The 23674-nt window shown below is 31.4% G+C and overlaps 2 protein-coding genes and 1 long non-coding RNA gene across 4 annotated transcripts; 2 read left to right on the top strand and 1 right to left on the bottom strand.

The window, feature by feature from the left end:
• Nucleotides 1–2205: 2205 nt before the first annotated feature.
• LOC105766564 (serine/threonine-protein phosphatase PP2A catalytic subunit) lies at nt 2206–6745 on the top strand. Of its 2 annotated transcripts, XM_052629490.1 has the most exons (12): nt 2206–2509; nt 2688–2767; nt 2970–3026; nt 3152–3235; nt 3657–3728; nt 4395–4466; nt 4657–4697; nt 4988–5054; nt 5667–5858; nt 5959–6048; nt 6149–6256; nt 6401–6745. In XM_052629490.1, the coding sequence occupies exons 3-12, from the start codon at nt 3006–3008 to the stop codon at nt 6464–6466; spliced, it is 813 nt and encodes a 270-aa protein (XP_052485450.1). In that variant the 5' UTR covers nt 2206–2509; nt 2688–2767; nt 2970–3005; the 3' UTR covers nt 6467–6745. The 2 variants fall into 2 exon arrangements, with proteins under 2 accessions (XP_052485450.1, XP_012441514.1); XM_012586060.2 differs by lacking the exon at nt 2688–2767 and having other exon boundaries at nt 2207–2509.
• A 6842-nt stretch (nt 6746–13587) lies between these two features.
• On the bottom strand, nt 13588–14046 carry LOC128040461 (uncharacterized). Its single transcript, XM_052629212.1, has 2 exons — nt 13861–14046; nt 13588–13767 (listed from the first exon to the last, which is right to left on the bottom strand). Exons 1-2 carry the CDS (start codon nt 14044–14046, stop codon nt 13588–13590), a joined length of 366 nt encoding a protein of 121 aa, XP_052485172.1.
• A 6480-nt stretch (nt 14047–20526) lies between these two features.
• Nucleotides 20527–22586, top strand: LOC128040373 (uncharacterized). Its single transcript, XR_008194998.1, has 4 exons — nt 20527–20998; nt 21095–21156; nt 21299–21373; nt 22367–22586. It is a non-coding gene; the product is annotated as an uncharacterized LOC128040373 (long non-coding RNA).
• The last annotated feature ends 1088 nt before the right edge of the window (nt 22587–23674 follow it).

Raw genomic sequence — 23674 nt, 5'->3', positions numbered from 1 at the left:
TGGCATGCCATAAGATAGATTGAGTACGAGTTACTGCGACTATATGTCGATGAGCGCTAGGCGCATTTTCCTTCGGACGTTCCGATGAGTGCTAGGCAAAACTTTTAATTCGGTTATACTGATGAGTGTTAGGAACAATCTATTTACTTCAGATGTTCCAATGAGTCACTGAGTGCCAAATTAGTGTATTGGTTAGAATCTATGTATCCGTTCGAGCCCGAGTTTGAGTCATGTTAATAGGGGATATAAATTGCTCAATTGGTTTAATGATGCTCGAAATGAACTAATGTTATGAAATTGTACTAAAGGTACATATATGCAATATATGATTATTGATAGTATGTGAAAGACTATGTAAATCAGTTAAACAAGCTTGAGGACCGATATGGAAAGATAACGATTGAATTGACTCGATTCAGAAATGAAATGAAATATTAATTAATGTGTTAAACTGGATAGAATTGTGAACATTAATGATATTCGTATGATATATTCAACAGGCTTACTAATTGAGGTAATATATATAGTTGGTTCATTTGACATAATTGGGGTATCTTATGGCATATACATGTTTTGTGGATTGAAGATTAGCATGATTTTCATATGAATTTTTTGATAATGGTATTTTAATTGGATGTATGCAATTGGTATAAACTTGTATTGCTTTGTCTTGAATTATGGAAATACTAATGAGCTTTATCGCTCAGTGTACAATTTGTTTTCCCCACACAAGTGTAGGTACATCCCAAGGTCCCAAGAAATGATTTTAGCATCCAACTAGAAATCCCCAACTCATCAATATTTGTAAAATATCTTTTGTTCGTTATATGTCATATACCTAGCCTGAGTCGGTTTGTTTATTATATGATCAAGTCACATTAGGAGTTAGAATGATGAATTAGAAATGGTTAAATGGTTGGACTGTATGGATGAACTAGGCAATTAAATGCTTTGTATGAGAAGATGAAATACTTGTGTTCATACTCAATTGTATATGTCCATTTGGTAATGTTTTGAAGTTCATGATTATCAAATATGAAATTGAATGATTATGAATTACAAATGATCATGTTAATGATGAAACATGTTGGAAATGTATGTTTGAAATGACATTTTGGTTGAAATGGAAATTAGTATTGATGGAAATGAATGATTAGGTGAAACAGGTTGGTGCCATTTTGGCCATTTTAAAAATAGATTGTTACATCGTGACGTAGAGCATTTATTATCGCAATGAGATCAAGTCAGTATGTTGTATCGCGAAGAGGTACCCCGGAGTTGCAACGTCAACCTAAAATTTTGAAAATATTACAATTTAGTTCTAATTCGATATCGGGTTAACAATAAAGCTTTCAAAAGCTCGTATAAGATCCGAAAATGATTACGTATTGTATTATACACATGTTTTACTTATATTTGAATCTTTAATTGTTTTAAAAATCAAATATAATTTTATCGTAGTTGCTCCGGCAACGAATGTGGCACCTTGTAGCTCAAACCCGATGATTGGGTTAAGTATCGACGTGTTACAATCACAAAATATATACAAATACTCAAAGAAAACTCATATAAACATGCTTAAAATGGAAAATCACTAAGGGACTTGATAGGAGAAGCATAAAGTGCACTAATGTGCCAAGATACTAAGAGAAAATAATATGGCATATTAGAAATTTTGGTAAATTCTTAGATACTAATTTTGGTAAAGTCTTAGGAATTTTTGTGTAACTTTAGAAATTTCAATAATTTATTAGAAATTTTGGTAACTACTTAGAAGTTTTGTAAGTCCTTAAAATTTTGGAATTTCCTTATAAATTTTGGTATGTACCAAAATTTGAATATATACAAAATTAATTTCCAACCCTAAATAATATTTAATTACAGAGTAAATTTACTATTATATATTAGTTTCCATGTCATCTTATTTTAATGCATTAAGAAAATATATTTAAATATGTGATATAAACCAAATTCTATTACCAATCTGGATAAAAGAAGAACTTAGATACTAATTTGAAAATTGAAACAAAGTTTAGATACTAAAAATATAATATCCCTTTATATTTTTCTTTTCCCGTTAGCATTTGAAGGGAGCTTAAGGAAATCTCATTGTGAGGAGCGTTCCCCGAAACGTGTGGTGAAGTGGCTTTATAACAGTTTAGTAGTGTGACGTGGCTTAATAACACTCACACTGTTCACGCTCCACTCTCTGTCTCAGTTCACGCGCCCTCCCATTTCATTTCGTCTTCGTGATAGAAGCAAGAGAGCCAGGAAAAGAGTGTAAAAGAGATAAAAAAGAAAGTTAAAACAAAAAGAAAAAAGAAAATTCTCAATCCAAAGTCCAAACTAGGGTTAGGGTTATCCCTAATCAGGATAACGATTTCCACGCTCGATTCTTCCAACTGATAAATTAAACATGGGCGCCAATTCGTCACCAACAGACTTGACCACCGATCTCGATGAGCAGATCTCGCAGCTCATGCAGTGTAAGCCACTTTCGGAGCAGCAGGTACCTTAATTTTTTCTCTATCTGTTTGTTTCCAAGAAAGTACCGAAATTTACCAGGAATTAATCCAATAATATATTTTTTAAAATTTGTGAATAATCGATTAGGCTCTGATTTGTGAATAGTGTTATTGCAATATTTACTGCTAATTCTTTTTTTTTCTGTTTAAATTTCAATTCAGAGTTATGAACAAAAACTGCAGCTTCTTTTTCTTCTTCTTTAAAGCAGGGAAAGAAAATGATTTATTTTTATTTGATATAGGTAATTTCAACATAACTCGGGGTATTTGCTCGGAATAAGTGTTGTGGGTTTAAATTTTATACTTGTTGCTCCTGGAGTTTTCTTCGTTTCATCTTATTTGTGTTGTTTTAATTTGGGTCAATGGAAGCTTGTCTTTTTCTGTCTTGTGTTGTGGAATATAACTTTTAATAACTCTATTTTTTTCTCATATTGTATTGTTTAGGTCAGAGCATTATGTGATAAGGCAAAGGAAATACTGATGAAAGAAAGCAATGTCCAGGTTTATTATCTTAGTCTGGCTTGTGTTTCAGGCATCTATGTCTATATTTGTTTATTTATTGGCGTATTTTGGAGATGTTGAGATTGCTCCTCCGTAAACTGGGAAAGCATTGATTTTTTTAACAGCCTGTGAGAAGCCCGGTGACAATTTGTGGTGATATCCATGGGCAGTTTCATGATCTTGCAGAACTTTTTCGAATTGGAGGGAAGGTACTTGTTCTGACTTTGACTGTTGATTTTTGTATTCAGTTCTGTTTCAGCGGGGAATGTGTAAAATAATTAGTTGAGACCTCAATCTTTTTGAAGTTGGAGCTCTCCAGAGGTATCTTGATTGATCATATTTGTAATGCGAATATTTTTAATTTATGCTCTTTTGCATGCATTGACATGTGAGCTTTTTGTCTCCACTCTCCAGCACTTTCATGCATAAATGTTCTGTTTTAATAAAATTTGTCTACTTAATCTTTTACCTGTTTTTGCCATTAGATTGTGCTTTATCAGTGTCATTCATGCATTTTTAGGACGTTTTTCAACTAGTTATATGCTTTTCCCCTATCTGTTACACAATTTAGCTTCATGATTGGTCTTTCCTTTGAGCGAATCCCTTAATGTGTTTTATCCTACTTGGCAGTGCCCTGATACAAACTACTTGTTTATGGGAGATTATGTGGATCGTGGATACTATTCTGTTGAAACCGTTACGGTATGTACATCTTAAATTACGAATTTCCTTTTTCAGCCATTGTCATGAAATTTTGTGTTCTGCTTCTGCTAAAGTAGAGGCAGAAATAACATATTTAGATAACAATTTTAAGGGTTCTAAGTGCTAGTTGTGTGAATGGAATTTGACCGCATCCTGCTATCAGGACCAGGAAAAACATCTACCTTGGTTTAAACTCAAAAGCCTTCAACACTAAGAATTTGAAATGCCTTTGCCTTTTTGATGATTTCAGTTGTTGTTGGGCCAATAATTCTGGGTAAAGAGAGGGTGGGATCATTAGATCTTTGTTCGGATAGGAGTTTTGGATCTATAGTTACTGCACTATCTCCTATCACTTTTGGTCTCTATCTTGAAGGACTTTTAAATTCGATGTAGTACAGGAGGAATATGATGCGGAGCCTTGTTTTTTAGCAGTTTATCATTGCTTTCCACTTCAATGATAGTATACTCCATGCTAGATATTTCTCAAAACACCGGAGTTAAATGATGTTGCGTACTGTTACTTTTTCTGTTCATAAAGATGAATATTATATCACACTCACAGACAGTTTTGCATTTGCTAGCATAAACTTTGTAAGTAGAGATCAATAGCAAACTTAAGTCATTCACATTTTCTATTTAGATGATACTGATTTTTTCTTCTTTCAGCTGTTGGTGGCTTTAAAAGTTCGTTATCCACAGCGGATTACCATTCTCAGAGGAAATCATGAAAGCCGCCAGGTATGAAATTTACCTTTTCTTCCAGGCCTTCACTCCTTTTCCAAACAAGTGCACATATGCCAAAGTTTGGCTTTTTATGGTGTTATATTTTTGCAATTTGCACATCTGAGTCTTAGCAAAGAGTTTGATATGAACTCTTGACTATCATAGGAAATTTTAAGCTTATTCTTGAGCCTTTCCTTTTTGGCAGATCACTCAAGTTTATGGGTTTTACGATGAATGTCTTCGGAAGTAAGTTCAATACACAACATCATTTAAAGGGCTGTAGTATTATGAGCCATCAGTGTACTAGCTTTACTAAATGTCTTCTTATTCTTTATCTTTTCAATGATATTTTCAAATTACTCTTTTTTCCAGTTAAGGAAAAAAAGTAGTATTGTATTTGCTTTACGTGGTATGATATACTAGATTTAAGTATCTGGAGGTGATACTCTTAAATAAATTGCAGATGTGGAGGCAATATAGTTGCTTCTTCCTTTTGCAAATCAATGACAATACTTTTTGTGGTGATTTACTTATAGGTATGGCAATGCTAATGTTTGGAAGATCTTTACAGACCTTTTTGACTATTTTCCATTAACTGCTTTGGTGAGTAAAACTAGTGCAAGGTGCATATTAATTTGAAGTAATTGCTTTAGTCTTGGTGTTATTTGACGTTTATGCTTAAATGGGCTTCTATTTTATTTGTCCTGTATACCTTGTATTGTTGTCTTTCTAGTATTATATAATTTTAGTTTAAAATGTTATTCCTATTTATTTTGGGGGTTTGAATGACTTTCCTATGCATTTATGCTTGCTATAATCTCATTGCAAAGCATCTTGAGATATTTCTAAGAAACTAAAAGTCTCTTAGCTCCTAACCTTCAAAAAATATCATCAATTTTTCCAGAATGTAGGACTGTTTCTTGTATTTATGTTTAAGCTAGATTAAAGACAGCTAAAAGTTTTAACAAATATGGTTTTCACTGCATTAGAAGATTAATTGTTTAAGCATTAGAAGATTAATGGTTTAATGATTAATGTCAACTCAAGATAACCAACTTCATTGCTATATGGTCTGTACCTGTCTAAAGGTTTATATGGCTTTTGTAATGTTTGCATGTTAACTCTGCACTTGCTAGGGCTGAAGTGGAGATGATGATAGTTAAAATGATATTGGTATTTCTGTTCACTAATGTAGTGCTGATATCTTCATTCTAGGTGGAATCAGAAATATTTTGTCTGCATGGTGGATTGTCCCCTTCAATTGAAACCCTGGATAATATAAGAAACTTTGATCGTGTTCAAGAGGTTCCTCATGAAGGACCCATGTGTGATTTATTGTGGTCTGACCCAGATGATCGATGCGGTTGGGGTATTTCACCACGTGGTGCTGGATATACTTTTGGTCAGGTAACTTATGTTCAGAGTGTCCAGTCTTCAACACTTATGTGGTTGCTTTTGCCTTCTATTTTTATTTTCTATAATTAAAATGTTGCATTCTTCTCTGCAGGATATATCTGAACAATTCAATCACACCAACAGTTTAAAATTGATTGCTAGAGCTCATCAGCTGGTTATGGATGGATTTAACTGGGCACATGTACACATGATTGTCAAAATTTAAATTATTATTATTTTTTCTTGTATGCTTCGTGCAAATTGCTTCAGGTTATTGATTCAGAATTATTTTATTGGGACAGGAACAAAAGGTGGTTACTATATTCAGTGCTCCTAATTATTGTTATCGCTGTGGAAACATGGCTTCTATATTGGAAGTTGACGATTGCAAGAGTCACACATTCATCCAGGTCTCTCTCTCTTTCTAACCTTTTGCAATCTCTGCATGCACTTTTGTTCACAAATAAATGTAAAAGGAGCAACGCTAACTTTTGAACTTGACTCCTTGGATTCTTCCGTGTATTTGCAAAATCATTAAGTTCATCTTGCTGCAGTTTGAGCCAGCTCCAAGGAGAGGTGAACCTGATGTTACCCGTAGAACACCGGATTACTTCCTGTGAAGCAGCTATATGCCACAACTTATTCAAGATACTCAACTTTTGTTCTTCTCCGCTCTCCCCTTACATAGTCAGGTAGTTGTGGATCCTTTGCAGTGTCTGTTGCATCTACTGCCTGCCATTCTTACATATCTTTTTTTTTTGATGATGGTGAGCACCAAAAGCATGTATGCTAGCTATGAAGATGACCTTTAATCTGTCTTACCCTTGGATTTTCTGTCAAAGTGATTGCATAGCCAGGGCAATATCGGACTGTATCCATTATGCAGTTTTTTTTTAAAATTGTGATTTCCTTTTTTTTTTTTTTGGGTGGGTGGGGGGGGGGGTTCATCCTATCTTTTTGACCTTGGTACAGAGATGGAAAACTTAAATACGTAATGTGTTTATTGCTTTCTGAGAAATCCGTCATTATTAACAGGGTGACACATCTCCCAGTAGTGTATGAATAATGGTTGGTTTTACTTTTCCCCCCAAGTATCCATAACCTAACCTTAATAGTTGTTAATACATGGGGTTGAAAGAAGGGGAATGGGGGTAGAATAACCCTTCCACGATGTCAATTTTATTATTAGTTTTAGGTTGGGTAGGTTTCTGGGTAGCAATGTATCCGCGTGTATTTGATTGATCATAATTGTATTTAAAGTCTTTTACGAGGGATAGGGATTGTTGAGTTATTCTCATACATTCTGGTGTATCGAAGCCATCAAGTAGAAATTGGAAGGATATAGGTTAGGTCTTCTAAAATTACTAGTTTATTTCCAATTTGTTAAAATTGAATTTTCATTCAACTTGGAAAATACATCTAAACTGAGTTTTAAGTAACTTGCTCTCGAAAATAAACTAAATTCTAGTTTCTGTTAGGAAGGGAAAAGAATGCCGATATTTCAGTTTTAAACAGTGAGACCATTCACTTCACTCTCAAAATTTCTTAAACCACACAAATAATTTTCTAAAAAAAAGAATTAGCAGTGATTGATTGGAGAATTTTACTAAACAAGAGTCATTATGGTTTGAAGTAAATTTAGTATTAGTCAACTAAATAAATAGACACAACTCATTGAATTTTTCCATCTCTACTTTTCTTTTCTAATGCTCCAATCTCGCGACATGCTTCTTACTTATTATTGTTAATAATCTTTTAATTTAATGTTATTTATAATGTTTAATCTTAATTTTAATTGATTTAATGCTATATTATAATAATTAAGTGACAACCATTTTAAAGTGATTATTGATTTTAAAATCTAATTTAATATCGATATGATCACTAATTAAATGTTAATTAATTATTTAGTCCTGATATCTTTTATCTATTGTTAATAACTTAATCCAACTTCAACTCAATTGCATAACTCAAATTGTTACAAACTTTACCATATAAAAATACAATTTAATAATATAATAAATAGTAAAATATATTTCCATTAGTTTATAAGTTTTTACATTCGTTATAAATAATGAAACCATCATCCAACTATAAACACACAGCAAATTGACGCATTAGGCATAATCTATAAATCTATATATAATATAATAAGGTACATAGGTTATATATGCAACAAATGGGGCACTCTCACTTTTGCCATTTACTTTCTATTTTTATCTAATATTTTTCATTAAATATGAACTTAAATATTTATTAACATCCCGTGCATTCCCTATATATTTTATCTAATATTTATTATTTAAAATATATTATAAAATTGTATCCATAAATTCATATTTAAAATTAAATTAAAATATAACTAATTTAAATATTAAAATAGTATAAAATATTAACTGAATCTAAATATATCCCTTATATTAAAATATTCATAAACTTAAAATATAATATGAGCCTATATTTTAATATATTTTAAGTTTATACAGTGATCCATATATTAATAATATTTTAATAAACTCAAATATGACTCGTCAATTAAGATATATTAGGTGTGTTTTAATATAATAATAAATTGAAATAGTATTTTAATATTAAGTGAATTTAATTTTATATTTTAATTATTAAACACATACTTTCTTAGAGGTCATATTTGGATTTAAACTTCTCTAATAATTTTTTTATATATTTTAATTAACTAATTTATTATAGTTTAAATTAAACATAAATATTTGTTTAGTATATTTCAATATACTAATTTATTTAGTTTATATATTTAGTATATTTTATTTAAATGGTTTAAATTATTTTAAATTATCACATTTTTAAAAGTATTTTTAAATTACATAACTTATCTATTCAATATATATATGATAACTTAAACAATATTTAAAAAAATATTTGTGATAAATTTAAATAAAATGATAAGTTTAATATTAATTTGAATTTCTGAATTTGCGTGATTAATTATAGCATAAATTAGGTTTACATTTTAATTATAAATCCTGGCTTGAAAATTTTCTAATTTCTCCCGCTCTACCTATGTCTCAAATTTCTTTATATTTACTCCAAAATCCATTTTCCCTTCTAATCAATCATAAATTTCTATTCATTTTCTTTGAAATGCCATGTGCAACATGTGAGGCCGGGAAGACGGTGAAGATGAATATGGCTATGGTAATACCAATGAGCATGAAGAGGAGGTGCGGCTCCCGGAGCATGTATCGCATTGCATACGTGACAAAGGCTCATGGTTTAACCGATTTAGGAATATGAATTTGAAGCATCCTGAGTCTCATGACCTCTTTATCTGAACTCCCACCTCGTTTATCTTCAATTTAAAAAATTAAATCCAACTTATAAGATAGGAGAAAAATTAATGATATTAACACAGTTGTATTATTAAAATTTTTTTTATTTTTAATTAATGATTTTAATATATCTGTATTATTTTATTTTAAAATTTAATTTAAATATATAATAGATATTAGATATTAACATAACATAAAAAATATAAACCTCTAACAAATTAACATATTACATGTATTTGAATTAAAGTTTCAAAAAGGGTAATATTTATATACCAAATATAAAATATTAAAATTTTTACATTAGCATTTACAATTTAAAATGAATTTATTAAACTAGAAGCTATAGTATCTCTTCTTAATTCCATTTCAAAACCACTTAAATTGTTTGATTCATCATCATCATCACCATCATCACTTTCTCCATCATGCACATCTTCTAGATTAATAATATTCTCATATGTTCTGTTAATATTTTCGTATTCCATAAAATCTGCATCATTTCGACCGACATGTTTTCGGATAAAATTGTATATTGCCATTGTAGCAACACCGATCATCGTTTTTTTTCTTTCTATAACTTGTCATATCCCTTAAAATGACTTTTTTTTTCAGAACACTAAAAGTTCATTCAATCACACTACATAATGATGAATGTGAATAATTGAATATCTCTTTTTTACCAGATATCGGTCTACCTCTACGAAAGTCATGTAAATGATATTGCTGACCTCTATATGGTCCAATATAACCTTTCATTTGAGGATATCTAGAACCAACAAGATAATATTTTCCTACATGTCATAATATGATAAACAATTAATTCAAGAATTGTTTATGTTAAGTATGACTCCTATTTCAGTCAAATTTGAGAAATATTTTTCTAGTTAAATTCTGTTTATTTGTTTCAATCAAACTCTGATTAGTCTAGATTATTTTATTTTTGTTTGACCTATGAATTTAGCCTATAAATAGGCTCTTTTACAACCTTAGAAAATACACCCATTAGAGATTAGAATTCATAACACATTTAGAGAATTTTGGGTTTACGTTTTGAGGGTTCTTTGCTTTCGGGTTTAGTTTTTATCTCCATCTTTTGTACTCTTCGTTCTTTTTCCATTATAGTAAAATTATCTTTGTCAGTGGTTTTTTATCCTCTTTGGAGGGTTTTTTCCACGTTAAATTTGTGTGTTAAATTTCTCAATTTCTTTCACTATTTTTACTTATTCGTTACTTAATCAGGTCGATCCCCAAAAAATGGTATCAGAGCTAGTTCAATTTTCATAGATCAGCCCATTCAGATATGGCAGCAACAAGGTTTGAAATTGAGATGTTCGATGGTGAGACAAATTTCAATTTGTGGCAAGTTCGGATGATGACAATTTTAGTCAAACTGGCTTGCAAAAGGTTGTTACCGGGAAAAAGCTTGAGAATATAAATAAAACAAAATGGGAAGAGCTTGATGAAATGGCTTTGTCTGCAATCCAGTTGTGCCTTGCGAATATGGTATTGCAGGAGGTATTGATGGAGAAGACCTCATCCGCCTTGTGGAAAAGGTTAGAAACTCTTTATGCGACTAAGTCTCTAGCTAACCGTTTAGTGTTGAAACAACGTCTATTTACGTTTTGCTTGAACGAATGTGAGCTTCTTAGAGATCACATCAGTCAATTCATTACTCTTTTAAATGATTTAAAGAACGTTGAGGTTTATATTGACGATGAAGATCAGGCTATGCTATTATTGTGCTCTTTACCCCCTTCATACAAGTATTTTAGGGAGATCCTAATTTATGGCAGAGACAAACTCTCGTTTGAAGATGTGAAGGGTCATTTGTTGAGTAGAGACAAACTCGACAATGAGTTTGGTTTGGATAACAAGGTAGATAGGCAAGCTTCTGTTTTGGTATCATCAAAGAAACGAGACAAAATGTGTCGCTATTGTAAAAAGTTAGGTTACGTCAAAGCAGATTGTTATAAACTGCGAAATAAAAGAGTTGCTGAGAGTAATGAGGTAGATGTAACTGGTGCAAATTTGGCCAATGAAAGCAGTGGTGATTTCTTGTTAGTGTCAACGAGCGATAACTCCAAGTTCACGTCTGAGTGGATTTTAGATTTGGGATGTTCTTTCCACATGTGTCCCAATAGAGAATGGTTCTCCACATATTGTTCGGTTGAAGGTGGAGTTGTGCGCATAGGAAACGATTCATCTAGTAAGGTAATTGGTATTGGTACTGTTAAAATTAGGATACAAGATGGGATGATTAGGACACTCTCAGATGTCAAGTATGTACCTGATTTACGAAAGAATCTCATCTCTATGAGTATTTTAGACTTCAAAGGATGCAAAATCAATATCGAGTCGAGCGACATTAAAATATCTCGTGGAGCTCTCGTTTTGTTAAAAGGTAAAATAACATCCAGTCTTTATATTCTGGAAGGTTCTACAGTGACCGGTGAAAACGAACGCCCTTTTTCCGTTACAGAGTTGAAGTCAACTCGTTTGGAGCAGAGACAACTTGGTCATAGGAGGGAAAAATGCACGACCGTTTCGTTGAAGAGAGGTTCTCTTTTGGATGCAGTTTTTGAAAAGTTAAGGCACTGTGTTTTTAAAAATTAAACCCGGGTTAGTTTTAATTTGGCAGTCTACAAGTCGAAGGCTAGAAGTCTTCCAGTTTTTAAGCACATATTCAACTCAATTAATTCCTTGTATAGTTCAAGATAGGCCCGTGGTGGGCTTTGGCAAAGATGGCATTGTGGAAATATGAGTCAAGGTGGAGGTTTATTAAGTATGACTCCTATTTCAGTCAAATTTGAGAAATAATTTTCTAGTTAAATTCTGTTTATTTGTTTCAATCAAACTCTGATTAGTCTAGATTATTTTATTATTATTTGACCTATGAATTTAACCTATGAATTTAACTTATAAATAAGCTCTTTTACAACATTAGAAAACACATCCATTAGAGATTAGAACTCATAACACATTTAGAGAATTTTGTGTTTACGTTTTGAGGGTTCTTTGTTTTTGGGTTTTCGGGGTTTAATTTTTATCTCCATCTTTTGTACTCTTCGTTCTTTTGCCATTATAGTAAAATTATCTTTGCCCGTGGTTTTTTATCCTCTTTGGAGGGGTTTTTCCACATTAAATTTGTGTGTTCAATTTCTCAATTTCTTTTGCTATTTTTACTTGTTCGCTGCTTAATTGGGTCGATCCCCAACAGTTTTTTTAAATTATAAATTAAAGAACTTATAATTTATTATTTTAAAAAAAGAAATAAATGAAATATCTTACCATTTGGCGAGTGTGGAAATTTGTATTTTGGATCTCGAATTGCATCAAGAAATATTCTAGTGTCATGTGCCGGGCCTTCCCATCTAGCCATAATAAATGTGAAACACATTAAAATCACACATTGTCATAACATTCTGAGTCGGGTCACCTTTTCTTCCAATGTCGGGAATTTGTTCATTTGGTGGAAGAATAGTCACAATATGAGTATCATCAGTTGCACCTATGCAATCCTGAACAAATAATCATATTAGTCCCATCATATTTTTAATAAAAAAAATAGAATATAATAATATAATATTAAGTTCTAACCTTAAAATGTGATATATATGTAGAATTATTACGTATTTGTTCGAGTATTGAGCTAAAAAAAGATCTTCGACTGCAATTAGATCAATGACCATCCTTGAAACTTTTTCAAGCACAATTGCAAAATATCGATTTATTGTTGCTCCAAACCTTTGAAATCTTTCTCGACATTGGGAAACTTTTGCACCGGTGCCCAAGATGTACAAAAATTCCTAACATTTCACGAGAAGATATGTGTCTTAAATTTTGCAAATTGTATCTTGTCTCCAAAACTCTCGACAAACTTGTGAATACAATTTTAGACATCCTAAAATTAATCTTACAATGTGATCTATGACCGTCAAGGATCTCTCGAATCCATGCATAGTTGCTTCAATATATACTTCTCATAATATAATTGCACAGAACAAGATACAACAACAAATAATCAGTTAAAATATTCCATACATTGTAAAATCCCTTTCTTTTCCCTTTCATCACCGCTGGAATTGTTAACCATACTCATCACTTGTAAACAAATTTTATATCCAAAATCAAATATAAACAACTATTGATAAAACAAAATTACACATAAATAAGTAGAACATAAATTTAATATCCAAAAACCAAACATAAACAACTATTGATAAAACTAGTTTAACATTGTTGTTTAGTTACATAGTAGATATCTCTAGACCCTAAAAGACTAGAAAATTTTCAACTATCCCCTATTTCCGTCTTAAGCCACAAAACTCTAATCTTGAATTAATTGATAAAATGTGAAGTTGATATCTCAGGTGTTTTCCTTTTTTGACTGTTTCCATCAATGTGAACATCATTTAAAATGTGAACATCATTTCTCACATTTTTTCTTCATTTTCTTCAGGTATGTCATTGTCAACATCCTCAAAAAATTCACTAGGGAGTGTACCAGAAGAAGGTGTCCATGTTTTATCACTAATTGCAACTACCTCCATGAACATTTGGTCCAACTTCCCTTTGAATTCAAGATCAATGCCCGGGGTTCTAATTTTTTTGAGCTTCAGGCACAACCTACATATAAATTACTAGTTTAATAAGAAATTATCAATAACCTCATAAATAAGAAAAAATATTGAGAATTATTAATATACCTTTAGCCTACTCTCCCGCCAATCATCTGATGCATCAACGATTCTTTTTATAGGATTCCACCCTAGACCAATATCTTTGCCTTTAAGTTTCTTCCAAGCTTTCCATTCTTTTTTCAAGGCATCCCACCTATTTTTAAGTGGCCTTTGTGAGCAAGCCTTGCCTGTTTCTTTCTCGAAGTTGGTCATTATTTTCAACCATCCATCTTTTGTGAAATGAGTACCAGATCTATTGTCTTTCAATATCTTTTTAATACAAATATCACATAATATTTCTGTCAGTCTCTTATCCCACATTTCTTTTACTTTTTCACCACTAACTTCAACCGCTAAAGTACTCACCTATTGTGTATATTGGAAACAAAAAATATAGAGTTTTTTAGCACCTTTTAAGCTCTAATTCATGCAGTTTTGTAGTAAATTTTGTCAAAACTCACACTTTAATTATAGAATAATTAATTTTCACTTAAATTATTAACATATTTAATTTTAATTATTTTTATAATAAATTTTCACAAATTTGGTTTATTTTCGACAATTTTGCACAAAAAGTGAAAATTGGCTCGGCGGACACCTTAAAAGGCTTGAACCGTTGGGGAATTTTAGCTTCAAGTGAACTAAGGGCAAGATTAAATATTTTTCTAGCTAAGGTCAGTCCAAATTATGATCATTTTATATACTTTATATTTAACTTTTATTGTAACACCCCTTACCCGTATTCGACAGCCGAATAGGGTACGAGGCATTACCAGAACACATACACTTGTAAACGTATTGAACCGAGTTATAAAATTTCATCTAAATTAAAATTTTCAAATTATTAACATACTTTTATAATTCTTCACTATATACCCTCAAAATATTATAGTCGTAATAAATAGGGCCTACTAGACCCGATACATACTCATGCAATTCAATGCTTCATTTCATTTTCATTCATTTCACAATTTCTCATGCTTACAATTCAAATCATATCACTAGCAATTTCCTTTTAATTTACTTGCAATTCAATATCATTAAGATTAATACTAATACGTATTTACCATTTAACTCAATGTTTATCGATTATACCATTTATTAACACATTTATGAAATTCTCAATTTTGCAATGAGAATATCATTTTAGCTTAAATAACAACATCAATTCAATTCATCATCCTCTTTTTTCGTCATTTTACACTTCAAGTATGAACTTGTTATTTCATTACCTTTCCACACCAGTTTCCTATGCTTATCACACAAGACATAAACATATCATTCAACCATAGTTGCAAGCTAGTGCATTGAAACATAATTCTTTTTGGAACTAACCACATGATAAACTATTTCACTAGAGATTACATAATTTAAACCTTACCTCTTCTTTCTTGATCACAAGAATATTTCCATTTAGGCACTTACTATTTCGATGCATAACTTATAGATTTAACGTGGCATAATCCCGCCACAACTTGGCCAAAGCCTAAGCATGTATACCAAATATGCCAGCCAAATAAACATATAACATAAGCATTATAAGCATGGATGAGCACAATATTTGTTCATGTATCAAACTTACTAACATGTGTTAACTCAATAGCCATTCATGACATTACTTCATTCCAAATCATATACCAAATATACCATACACACATACTATGAAACTTTATTTTCCCACATGAGCTTAAACCATGACCAATAATGCACAAATATATGCGTCATTTCTATTTCATCGTTTACAACTATAATCGAGCGTATTACCAATTATACACAAATCATTCATGTATTTCTCAATTTTCCTCCACCTCCTCTCCATTCCTCATCCTTAATGTGTATAACACACTTAAACAACATTATACATACTTTCACTATTTTCCCATATGTAAATTCAAGTGGTCATCTGAAATCGAGTCAATGATTTATTTATATCTCGAGCTACAGAGCTCCAAATTAAGATTTGTTAATTTTCCCCAAAACTATACTAATATATGTTATCACCATAAAATTTTCATAATTTTTTCTTAGCCAATAAGTACAATTTATTCTTTAAAGTTCCCTATTTCACTGTTTGACAATTCGACCCTCTTCACTAAAAATTAAATATATCATTGTACAGAATTTAGATAATGTTCTAGTTTGTTTCTTTTGAAAATAGACTCTTTCAGGATTCTAAAATATAAAGTTCAAACCATAATTATTTTTTTATAATTTTTAAAATATTCCAAATTTAAAACAGAGGATTTCAAATCATTTTGACCTGTCTCACTAAAATTCAAATATCTCAAAATATATAACTCTTTTGCTTACTCTATTTCATTTATGTGAAAATAGATTCATTATATTTAATTCCATGTCTCATTGAGCTTCTAATTCAATTTCCACTATTTTTAGTGATTTTTCAAAGTCACACAACTGTTGTTGTCCTAAACTGTTTTGTTGTTAAATTTACTCTTTCATAATTTCATTACTTCATTTCATTGTACCAAAGGGTCGATTAAATATCGAGCACATTGTTCATCGCATGGTCTTATTTGATTACACTTAATCGTTACGTGATCACATGTATTTTCACTTAGCCAATTTCCTGATGATCACTTTGGAATAATAACCGTTACACGGTGGATCAACACATAGCACCACCCTTATAATCAATTATATTCGGTGGAATCAGCACATAGCAACCACCTTTATTTTCAATGATTTTCGGTGGAGTCAGCACATATCAACCACATTTATAATCAATGGTACCCGGTGGAATCAGCACATAGCAACCACCTTTATAATCAATGATACTCAGTACACGTAGTAGCCTGCACATAGTACTACACATGTGACCATTACTACCTCTTTCACATAGTGGCCTGCACACAGTCCGTTCCACACATGTGATCATTACTGTCACTTCATTCGTATCTTTTCTATTCCAGAGGTTCAATCGGGAAATTTTTCATTTTTTCTCACTTTTCTTTTTCACTGATCAAAGTCAATTTCTCGTCTTTCTTGATTTATAATCACACATTAAACTTATAAACACTCACATTATTCAATATAGTCCAAAAATCACACTTTGGAAAAATTACATTTTTGGCCCTAGAGTTTCACAAAATTATGATTTTACCCCTAGGCTCGTAAAATAATTTTTATTCAATTTCCTTGCATTTTAGGCCTATCCGAACCATTTTAATAACTATATTAGTCCACAATACTCACTTATTCACACACTTGTGACATATTTTATAACTTTTACAAATTAATCCTTTTAGGCATTTTCACCGAAAATCACTTAGTAAAAGACGTTCATCACACCCCAAACATTCATATTATTCCATAAAACATTAAAATACATGTATATAATTTATGGGTAAATTTTTAAACACAAACCCTAGTTCAAAATAATGGTAGAAATAGCTAGATCTTGTTACGAGGATTTCAAAAATGTAAAAATCATTAAAACGGGGCTAGAACGGACTTATAATCGAGCTTGGAAGCTTGAAAAACCCTAGTCATGATTTTTTCATGCAGAATTCGGCCATAGCTTGAAGATGGACAAAAGTTGGCTTTTAATTTTGTTTTTAATTCATTTTAATAACTAAATGACCAAAATGCCTTTAATGAAAAACTTTGGAAACATGCCTAACCATGTCCAGTTTTGTCCACCAACTTAACCAATGGTCTAATTACCATATAAGGACCTCCAATTTAAAATTTCATAACAATTGGGAACTTCTAACATGTAGAACTCAACTTTTGCACTTTTTCCAATTTAGTCATTTTTACTAAATTGAGTGCCCAAACGTATAAATTTTCGAACAAAATTTTCATAAACTCATTTCGTGAAATTATAGACAATAAAATATAATAAAAATAATTTTTTTCCTCGTTGAATTTGTGGTCCAGAAACCACTGTTCCGACTAGGCCCAAAATTGGGCTATTACATTTATCCAAGTTAAATTGGGTTAAAATTAATATAAAGCCTGAAGGAGAAAGTGGCTTAGTGTGCTAAGCATTGAAGACGGATCCAATAAGAAAATTTGCAGCCCAAAACCGACCGAATAAGCTGACCCAATTAGCTTATTTAGCTGATTAAATTAATTACAAAATAGCCCTTAAGTTTCTTTAAAATCCTATTCAAACCCCTCCACTTTTTGTGCCTTTGAAGATTTTCCCCAAGCTAAATTTAGCAAAGTTTGAAACATTCAAACTTTGCTCCATGTGGCCAGCCAAGGGAAGTGTGTGGATGCTAATTATTTGCTATTTTTAGCAGCCACTCCCACTCCCACACATCTCTATCTCTTTCACTCATTTTCTCTCCTTTGTTTTTCCTTTTTTCTTGTCCATTTCCCTTGTCGATTTTCTTCTTGAAAAGGAGCCGTCTTCCACCTTGTAATAGCATCATTCAATTGCTCGTGGAGGCCTTAGTTCAACAGAACGAGTAGAGAAGAAAAGGAGCGCACTAGTCTGGCTTTAGAGAAACACTAGATTTGCTTTCTAGTTTCCTTCTCTTTAATTTTCTTGTTTATGTTGTTATTATGAACATGAATAATTTTCCTGTTGTTGTTCTTGTTCTAATTAAAATAACTTAAATTAATTCATGTTAGATTGATTGCATTTTGTCCACTTGAATTAGTAAAATCATGTTTGTGTTGTTATAGGCCTTGGTGAGTTGTTCAATTAAATAAAATCATGATTGTGTTATACTTGCATTATAAAATGTAAGGTAATGAATGAATTAAATATTAAATGTGTTGAAATTATAATTAATCAACACAATATTTAATTGGTGCACGCTTAATCTTCTATGGTAGCGAAGGTTAAATTAACGACGATATTAAATGGTACATTAGCTTTGCATAACTTGCGGATTATTGTGATTAAACTGTTTCAATATGGAAATATATTATTACCTCACTTAATCTTTTATGTGCTTATGAAGATAAATTAATTTTTGAATTGACATTGAAAATGTTCAAGAGATTAGTTAATTTAGTAACTACGTATGAGTAGTAGTTAGAAAATTACCAAGTTGCCGTGAAAATATTAGTAACAATTATGTCATCTTGATTAAAACCATCTTTTTAAAATCGTGTTTTGGAATTTTTACTTTTTATTTCTATTACTTAGTTAATTTTTAGTTTTTAAATTACTTCTTCAAAACAAAATATTTTTCCCATCACCAAAGTGTTTGATTTACATTTCATAAATTATTTTCTTTCACGGTCCCTCTGGGTACGATAACTTGACATTTACTTGTCACTATTACTTGATGCAGTTGTGTAAACTTTCACATTTCCGTCGTTCCATATATGAACATATTCGTTTTAGCCAGTAAAACAAACAAGAAAATCATATATGGAGACCAAAGACATTTACCTCACAAGAAGAAAATAGAAAATAAAAAAGCATACCTTAAAGGAACAAAAATCAAAAGATATATCTTTGAAGAAGAAAGACAAGTCCTCTTCCAATTTGCACATGTTACAATGAACGTAAATATGATAATTATTACATAATATTGCACAATTAACAAATGGCACATAAGTATATTTTTCACATGTTTGAAACTATTGAAAGGAACAATTGAAGATAACATGATTGTTCCAAATGGTGATGTGTATCAAAATCAAGATAGGATCCTCGATATTTTTTTTCTCAATCAAAATCAACTTTTCAAGATTGGAATAATAGTTAAGAAAGAGAACACAACTAATAACAACATCAAACACAATTAAAAAAAGTAAGTATAGGCAAGATTTGGTCAAGATCAACAAGATCTAAATAGAACCAATTATCCCACAGACAAATTTTCTTTTGTAAATTATTTCTTTACCAAATCATGAAATCTAAAAATACCAAACCAATAGATTTTTATGAATTGATTCAAATAACCCACATGAAATCAGGTAAAAAGCCTAATCATGTTTCTTGTTCCCATTCTCGTTTCAGCTTTGGTGTAAATGATTTTTTTAATAAATTAGTTCTCATCAAACTTTGATTAATTAGTCTGTCACCACGGTCAAATGTGGACACTTCCACACTTTCTGTTTACAAATATAAAGACCAAAAAGAAAAAAAAAACCAACAAGAACACACACCTATCAATCGACTGCATGTGCTAGGAAGAATAAACAAATAAAGTTGAAACCAATAAAGAAAGATGGAAATGATTAGTTGGTTTATTATAATGGTTAATTATAGGGTTCTAAGTAGCCATGGAATCAAATAAGATAAATACATATATTTCTCACAAAGAAACTATTGAAAGGAATAATTGAAGATAACATGATTATTCCAAATGCTAAATGATTGTTCAAAGTATAAAACTATATATCCTGTTAACAAAGAAAAGTTTTGTTTATTCCCATGAAAGCAAATGAGTTGGATTCAGGGATAAAACTAAGAACCAGGTTATTAGAAGTAATGTTTAAGCAGTATTCTTGTTACATCCCATTTTCTTATTTAATTTAATTTAGTTAAGAGGGTGAATCTATTAGCTTCTATGTTTTAAAAATAATTGTGCAATCTAAAAACAAGGAAGTGTTGTGGCTGAGTGGTAGGAAGCCTCTTAGCTATCTTTGAGGTCTCTAGTTTGAACCCCTATGTGTACATATTTTTTTTATTTAATATTTTCACATTTTTAGCATGTGCTAGCTAGCCTTTCCTCCATTAGCAAGTCAAACTTGTCTTTTTAAGAGAAACATATCCCCCTTATTGCTCCTATGTTCCATCATCTTTCCCATACCTCATCCTTACCAAAAGTGACTGTGTTGACCACCAAAACAGCCATTGGCCGACCATGCACCCCATTTTCCATCATTTTCTTCCTCCTCTCTACTCTTCGTTTCTTTCTTTTTGGTCACCACAACCACCACCCTTTTCTTTCCACCACCTTGAGTTTGTTTCCACCACCACCCCATCATCTTCCACAACCAACATTCCCTCTATTTTCCTTTCAGTTTCCCCTCTCCTATTCCACCATGCGTTGTTGTGTCAGCTGCCGCAACCACCATGGGTAACATTTTCCTCCACTGATTTTCTTCTCTTCTCTCCTTTTCTCCTCCCTTTCAAATAAAAGTGGCCAAACCCTCCTTCCTACTTGTATTTTTCACCATCATCGAACAACAGCACCCCTGTAGCCGGACCACCGCCAAGCCGCCGCCATTGGTGATCGATTTCTTCCTTTTTGTTTTCTCTTTCTTTTGCCGATTACCCTAGTGACTAAAACATATATTTTTGTTTCTTTTATTTGATTATTTTTAGATTATCCAGCCTTCAATTTCGCTCTATTTTTTTTCCTTCGATCATCTCGTAACAAAACAAGTGTAAGTGAAGTTTTGGGATTAAAAATCTTTCATCTTAAAATTTTGTGACATGGCCAAATGGTATAGGGCCTAAATAATTCATATTTTATTTTTATTATTTCAAAAATCATTAGTACTAATACAGTCTTGTGTTAACATGAAGGACCGATTAACAATCCTCCTAGAAATCAATAGTGAAACATCGCGAGAGTGACGAACTCAAGCATTCGAATTGAGGGTAAGTATTGGTGATATTTTCACATTAAATCTCATATTAAAAGCCATGTTATTCGAATAGATCATGACTAAAATGGGTTAATCCTGTGCTTAGATTTGCGATCAAGACTAAAACTAAACGAAACTTCTACAATAGAGCAAATGATTTAGATCTATATTAAGGTGTGGGATTTAATTCTCATTTTAAGTGAAGTTTTAATATTACTATTTAATTAAAATTTTATTAATTAATTAATGTGTGAGTACCTTAAGTACTCGTGTGGAGTTGAAAAACTCAATCGAAGAGGAAATCAAGTAAGTGACCTAAACTATTAAGTGTTGTGAGAAATTCATGATTTGTGATCTGTGATGCATGAAATGTTGATCTAAACTATATGTTATGTGATTTATGGTTAGATTAATATGAAATGATCTAAAACATGATATCTGTAGGTATATGATAAGATCCATGTTTTAACACAAATTATGTATGTTAAAGCATGCTAAAGTGAAACTATGTGATATGTGAAAATATGAGCATGATACATGCTTACGTGAAAATTGAGATGCATTAGTTATGAGCATCAAAATGCGAAAAATGTGATAAGTGATAAATATGTGTTAAAATGACCATATCACATGCATGGGGTGGGTTTGTGAAAGGAGGAAGTTATGTGACAGTTCAACTGCAATTATGTGGTGGCTTGTTCACGATGTGCTATGTGACTGTTCATCGGTATCTATATGGTGGCTTGTCCGCAAATTGGTGTGTTATTGGATGGATGAGTTTTGGGGAACTTGATGTTGATGTGTCGCGGAAATGGGTAGGAAATCTTATAATTGTGCATTGTTCATAAGCGTGCCATGTTTTGATTCAATAAATGCGATAATATGTGAATTCTGTGAAAGATGCTTTGTGATATTTTGATGTGTTATGTTATGTGTTAAAACAAGTGTTTATATTGATCTCACACTGAGCCTTTTAAAGCTCACTCATGATTTTCGTGTGTCTCAGGTAATCCTCGTACTTAAGGCTCGGATTTGGATCTTCGGTGAGGCTCTCGATATAATATGTTTTCATGGTTATGGATTTTGGAAATGGTTTGGTATTTTTATGGACTTTTTGAACTTCTTTTGGGCTTTTACTATGGACTTTAAATTGGGTTTGTTTAAATGATTTTGGGACATTAAATTTTATATTATGAACTGTGGTATGAGACACTATTTTGATATAATGAGCTTTTATGCATGAATTGTTTTTATGTAATTTCTAAATGATTAAAGAAATGTTTTAGTGATTATTAGCCGTTGCAAATATGCGTTTTAAAAACTAAGTTACATTTCAAATAATTTTTAAATATAAAGGAACACATAACTCTATAATGAAAAGTACAAGATGTTTTACAAAATCAAATGTTTTCAAAAGGTAAGTGAATTTTCCTTTAAAAAAACATTTTGGCGATCTTCAAGGCTCATGTAATCGCTCAAACTGGGCCATAATGTTTAGGCCTGGTTTTAAGGGTTATAATTCCTTAACAATAGGAAACATTCCTTGTAACACCCCAAAATAGAGCTTAGGAGTTTTAAGGATATTTTAGGAATTTTAGCCTTAGAGTGTCTAGAATTTTGAGACATGGTATATCAATAATGTTTTCGATTATGACTTTTAGAAAATCAAATCAATTTTTGATAAAGTGTTTTAGAAACCTCTAATTTTAGAAAAAAGGACTAATTTACAGTAGGGTCAAAATTGTGAGAATTTTTGTGGCAGTTTTACCAATTTTTAAAAATACAACCTACTTTCCTCTCATTCTTCCCAAATTTACGTTAGCTTTCTCCTATTTAATTTTCTTGTCGTCACTTACCCTCCCAAAGTCCCAAGTCTTCAATTTTGATTCTCAAACCATATTCTTTTGATTTCTATCACCACCTAGGTTTTAAATCTCCATGGAATTCCATTAAAACACCCAAAACACCATAGATTTCACCATTATTCAAGCTTATGGGTTTCTTAGATTTAAGTCAAAAACTTATTTATTTTTCCATCAAAGGTAACCATTCGTCTACCCATTAGTTTTTAATGTTAATTAGTCTTTAAAACTGAATTATTAGTCATTAAATCGTATGTTTTGATTAAAACCGAAAATAGAGTAATTAATGGTGAATTTTGGGATTTTGAGTAAAAACGTCGTTTCAAAGTGTTTTTCAATTACTTTTTACACGATTAAGAGGTTTCTAGACTTGTTTTAAAGTTTTGTTAAAGATTTCTTGAGTTCTAATGAATTTTCAAAAAATAGTCATAAAACATGTCGAAATAGCCGAT

This window comes from Gossypium raimondii, chromosome 4, assembly GCF_025698545.1.
Source record: "Gossypium raimondii isolate GPD5lz chromosome 4, ASM2569854v1, whole genome shotgun sequence".
Lineage (NCBI taxonomy): Eukaryota > Viridiplantae > Streptophyta > Magnoliopsida > Malvales > Malvaceae > Gossypium > Gossypium raimondii.
This window is presented reverse-complemented; position numbering and strand designations above follow the sequence as displayed.

Coding starts and splice junctions, on each gene's coding strand:
- LOC105766564 (XM_012586060.2), top strand. CDS start 2,417: ATGGGCGCCAATTCGTCACCAACAGACTTGACCACCGATCTCGATGAG. Junction 4,467..4,656: donor GAAATCATGAAAGCCGCCAG/GTATGAAATTTA, acceptor CCTTTTTGGCAG/ATCACTCAAGTTTATGGGTT. Junction 5,055..5,666: donor ATTTTCCATTAACTGCTTTG/GTGAGTAAAACT, acceptor TCTTCATTCTAG/GTGGAATCAGAAATATTTTG.
- LOC128040461 (XM_052629212.1), bottom strand. CDS start 14,046: ATGACCAACTTCGAGAAAGAAACAGGCAAGGCTTGCTCACAAAGGCCA. Junction 13,768..13,860: donor GGCGGGAGAGTAGGCTAAAG/GTATATTAATAA, acceptor TTGTGCCTGAAG/CTCAAAAAAATTAGAACCCC.